Genomic DNA, 4,863 nt, shown 5'->3' on the forward strand with positions numbered 1-4,863 from the left:
GCTGGAAGCTCTCGTCAATTCGCCCATTTGACCAGTTGGTGGAGCCTCTAGAACACAATCCTCAGGAACTGTGTGTCTGTGGAAAGAGGGTTCTTCCAAACGCCTGTCACACTCTGCTCTCTCTGCATCCTGTCAACCCGAACAAGCACCAAAACAGCTCAGTCCTCGAACTTTGTCAGCAAGGCTCACCTTCAACTTCAATTCATAATTTCAACATCAGAAATCCGCTCAAAGACGCAACGTTTTAGGCAATAAAGACACATTTGTCGCGAAAAGGCAGCCACTGGTTGGGCGGATCAACTTGCAAATGTTCAAAGCGGGCGGAGGTGGAGGGATGCACAGAGTCTCTGAGGGTTGGAGGGAGCCCAGACAGGGAGAGGCCAAAGTGGGTATTGGGCCAGAAGGAGTGTCATAACATGGAGAGGAGTGCGAGCCCCCCTTGGATCTGGGTGGTCCCGGGCATTGAGTGAACACGGACTGTTGGATGTGGGCAATGGGGGGCGGGGGGAGAATGGGTGACCGTTCAGGAGGGGACTGGGCTAGCAGCACACACTGCCGAGTTGAGGAAAGGCCTGAGACAGCTGATGACACAGAGTGGGCGTCGTGTCTGGGAGGAGAGAGAGAGAGAGGCTGGGCTCCGCACAAGCGGACCCGTTCCCCCTCCCCCTTCCCAGCCCCGGGGGCACAGGGTGGCGGCTTGTTCCTTCCCTCTGTCGGCTGCTCTATTGTGGGCGGCTCCTTGTCAGCTGTCAGTCCCTTGGCCAGCCCCCTCACACATCCACTGAGACATAAAAGCAGCCGAGTCAGCCCTCAGCCCCACCGAGCCGTTCAGTTTCGGAGTGTGCTCTCTCTCTCTCTCTCTCTGAGTGTGGGTCTCTGTTTCTGTCCACCCCCTGAACAACCTCGAAATGACATCGCAAACCATCATCACCAGCAGCAGCAGCAGCAGGAAGAGCGGAGGGATAGGAACTAGAGGGAGCATGCATGGATCCGGGTTTTCCGCCGGCTTCAATCGGTTGGGAGGCGGAGGGAGTTTTCAGACATCCCGGCGCGCCCAAAGTGTCGTCCTGGGACCAACCCAGAGGATGTCAGCCTCCAGATTCTCCACTGGCTCTCGGATGTCCGGCATCGGCAGCAGCAGAATGAGTCTAATAGGAGGGGGCTCCGGCAGGATGGGCTTCGGGGGAATGAGTTCTCAGGGGCTGATCCAGAGAACCGCTGCCCTGGACCTGAACGCGCCTTTACCCCAAATCGACACCAGTCAGAACGTTATCCGCCTGCAGGAGAGCCAGCAGCTCCAGGGACTCAACGACCAATTCGTTGATTTCCTTCCCAGGGTAATGCTCAGTGGGGTCCAGGCAGGTGGGTCTCTAAACTGGGTTCTCTGTGTCTTTCCTCTCTTGTCTTAACTGTCTCTCCATCTCACCCCGCCAGGTTCGGCACTTGGAACAGGTCAATACTCAGCTGAGTATCAAACTGAAACTTCTGCAGGATCAAGGCGAATACAAATCCAACATCGAGAGCATGTTCCAGTCCTACATTGAGAATCTGAGGAACCAACTGGACACGCTTCGCAAGGAGAAGGAGAGGTTCGATGCTGAACTGCTCCAAATGCAAGGGCTGGTCGAGGACTACAAGGGCAGGTCAGTGAGCTGCTGCCGGACTTGGTCCCGTATCGGTTCGGAGGCGGTTTCCTATCGGAACGAAACCAAATCCCAGCTGCAGAATGAGATCACTTTGACAAACGGCCACAATGTGAGCTGAGGGAACGGGCCGCAGCGTTGCTCTGTCGGCGCCACTGAACTGCACACGGCCGGGCTGTTACTGTCTGGGAAACACCGGCAGAGGGACTGATCCAGCTCAGAACCTGGTTTGACAGGGTCTAGTTGGTGGCGGGAGGGGGGAGGCGAAGAATAACGGAGACTGAGACAAACAGGGACTGTGATAGGGACGGGCCAGAAAGACTTGAGCCTCGGTAAAACAATCTCTTTCATTCCAGATACGAAGATGAAATCAACAAGCGCACAGAAATGGAAAATGAGTTTGTCCTGGTCAAGAAGGTGAATGTTACAAAGCCACACGCTCCAGTTCTCCGTTTGCGGGCACCTTTGGTCAGTTTGATCCAAGTATTTTCTCCCTGTGCTCTTTAGGATGTCGATGACTCGTACATGAGCAAGGTGGAGCTGGAAGCGAAGCTGGAAGCCCTGACCGATGAAATTGAATTCCTGCGGACTATCTATGACGAGGTAAATATGTGCCTTGCCTCACCAGCTGTCCTTTTGCCAATCTTTTGTCCATTCAAGTCTCATGCAATGTAGCCCGAATGGTTTCCAATCACCTTCCAATCTTTCTCCCCGTGCCCTGTAGGAACTCCGGGAGCTCCAGGCCCAGATTCAGAATACATGTGTCAACGTGCAATTGGAGGGTGGGCCGAAGCTCAATGTGCAGGAGCTGTTGGACATCGCCAGGAAACAGTATGAAGCTTGTGCCCAGCAAAGCCGCGAAGATGCGGAAGTTTGGAAACGGACCAAGGTGAAGGTTCCTATTCTTTGGCCCATCTTTCTGACTCGGGCAGGAGCGTGAACTGTGGGACTAACTCGTTCTCAATATCTGTTTGCAGATGCAGGAACTGTCCATGGCGGCTGGACAAGGTGGCGATGATATCAATGCGCTGAAGGTAGAGATAAAGCAGACAACAGATCAGATCCGGAGAATGAATGCAGACATTGATAACCTGAAAAAAGAGGTACGCACAAGTCTAAAATCAAACTGAACACTGAAAAACACTTTTAAACACCTCTCTCTCTCTCTCCCTGTCTGTCTCTCCGTCTTTTCTGGCTTCTCTCCCTGTCTCACACGATCCAAAAAGCAATAATTCGTTCAGAAGCGATTGAAGGGTCGGCTGAATGCGGTCCATTTCTAACCGCCTGGGGGGCTCCCTGTTGTCTTTCCCGATGGGAATGTGTTGCTGGTCAGTCTGCAATCCACACCGTCCCGCTTTTCCCAAATCATGGGGAGGAGGGCGAGCCTTTTGTTTTGCCAAAGTCTCGCTCGGAACACTGGGGCTGAGCCTCAAACACTGAAGGAACTGACCAAATGAATATTGATGTTCCTCAGCGTGTGAGACTGGAGGAAGCGATCCGGGAAGCGGAGGACCGCGGTGAGATGTCTCTGAAAGAATGTAAATGTCGGATTTCGGATCTGGAAAACGCCCTCCTCCAAGCTCAGCAAGAGCTTTCCGCACAATGCAAGGAATACGAACGGCTGATGAGCATCAAGCTTGCACTGGACATTGAAATTGGCACCTACATGAAACTACTGGAGACAGAAGAGACGAGGTAAGATAAGGGCTAGTTGCTAATCGCAGCCATCACATTGAGTGCTGTGCAGGCAAATTCCAGTCTGCACTTGCAGTTGACTGGTAGCTGTGATCCCTGAGAATGGAATGGGATGGAATACAGGCAGTGTGAATGTGAAGGTGGTTCTGCAATCAGTGACTGACCTCCAGGTCCCACTGAAAGGTCAGGACCCCCACTCCTCACCCTCCAATAGCTTGCTGTCACCTACTACCTGTGGCAACAGTAACGACTGGGCACTTTGCCCGAGGGCAAGGAGCCTGACTGTGCCCATTCAGAAGTGTAGCCCAGGAGATGTCAGTGTCCCTGGGAGAGGGAGATACCTGAGGAAACAGAGGGAAGTCTGACTGTGATTTCCTGTCATTGTCCGCTATAATCTGAGAATGTTTCCTTTCTCAACAGGATGGCAAGTGGGGTAAAAACCCTCAACATCCAGCAAGTACAGAGCCAAGGTAAGAGAATGTCTGTTCTGAGTGAAGGTCGATGATTCTTTCTCCTCAGTATCTGCCCAGCTCCATTCCAATCAGCCATCATCACTCCCCACCTCACAAACCTGATGCTTTCACCATTTGACTTTGCAAAATGGTGCCGAATCTCCACCCTTTGCCATCCTATTTAACATCCCTGATTTACATCACCACACCAGCTTTCAATGTTTAGGACTAGCTTCCATCACTCCTCCCTTCTCTCTCCCTTCTCTGTCTCCTTCTCCACAAACTAGATTTTCCGCCACCTTTTTCTCATCGTCCTGGTAGATTTCAAGGTGGAAATTGTTTCTTTGATTAAGCTCCTGCAAAACATCTTGGGCTATCGTACTTCACTAAAGATACGCTGTGAATTGTAGTCATCTTTCATGTTGCAATTGTTCTTTTAAATTGTAACACCCAGATAATACGTCAAGTTTATTTTTACTCTGTCCCCTTTTCCAGGCGGTATGCAGCAGGGCATGGGCTTTGGAGGTGGATCATCTGCCTTTCAGACCTCGCTGAATTTAGGTGTGAGTAACAGATCGATGTCGAGTGGACAAACTTCATATCAAATGAAGAGCACAGGACTGAGTCAACAAGGGTTCATTTAAAACCAACAGTCTCTCAAAGCAGTTCATTGTCAGAGGTTATACATCCCCTAAGTACTGCATTTAGTGCAGTGGTTAATATGTTTGGATTCACTTCATGTCTGCTCTTCAGAACATCTTATTTCATCTGTTCACATTTCATAGTTTTTTGACATGAAGTTAACATTGACATCTTAACCAGTGCACCAAAGAAAGTAAACTTTGTAAAGGTTTGGGTTTGTGGGAAAAGCAGTCAAGTAACTCATGCTATCTTTGTTGGTATCTTTAAAATGGGGAACTAAAGCCAGTCTTTTGCTGTTGAACTCTGTTTCGATATTATGTACAACATTGTATTGGGGATTTACTTTTTCTGTCCTACTCAATAAACGTCTAATCAGCACATCTGGATTGCTTTTTGAACAGCACATTATTAAGTTCACAAAAAGAACAATT

At 50.3% G+C, this 4,863-nt stretch overlaps 1 protein-coding gene and 1 pseudogene across 1 annotated transcript; both read left to right on the top strand.

The window, feature by feature from the left end:
- The first annotated feature begins 511 nt into the window (after positions 1-511).
- On the top strand, positions 512-1,409 carry LOC148134683 (uncharacterized; annotated as a pseudogene).
- Positions 1,410-1,524: 115 nt separating this feature from the next.
- LOC148134684 (keratin, type II cytoskeletal 8-like) lies at positions 1,525-4,434 on the top strand. The gene is made up of 8 exons (XM_087985495.1): positions 1,525-1,643; positions 2,000-2,060; positions 2,151-2,246; positions 2,368-2,532; positions 2,621-2,746; positions 3,118-3,338; positions 3,759-3,808; positions 4,286-4,434. The coding sequence occupies exons 1-8, from the start codon at positions 1,525-1,527 to the stop codon at positions 4,432-4,434; spliced, it is 987 nt and encodes a 328-aa protein (XP_087841621.1).
- The last annotated feature ends 429 nt before the right edge of the window (positions 4,435-4,863 follow it).

Source organism: Chiloscyllium plagiosum, unplaced genomic scaffold, assembly GCF_037043375.1.
Source record: "Chiloscyllium plagiosum isolate Xiang-an unplaced genomic scaffold, Cpla_swu_hap1 HiC_scaffold_53X, whole genome shotgun sequence".
NCBI classification, from domain to species: domain Eukaryota; kingdom Metazoa; phylum Chordata; class Chondrichthyes; order Orectolobiformes; family Hemiscylliidae; genus Chiloscyllium; species Chiloscyllium plagiosum.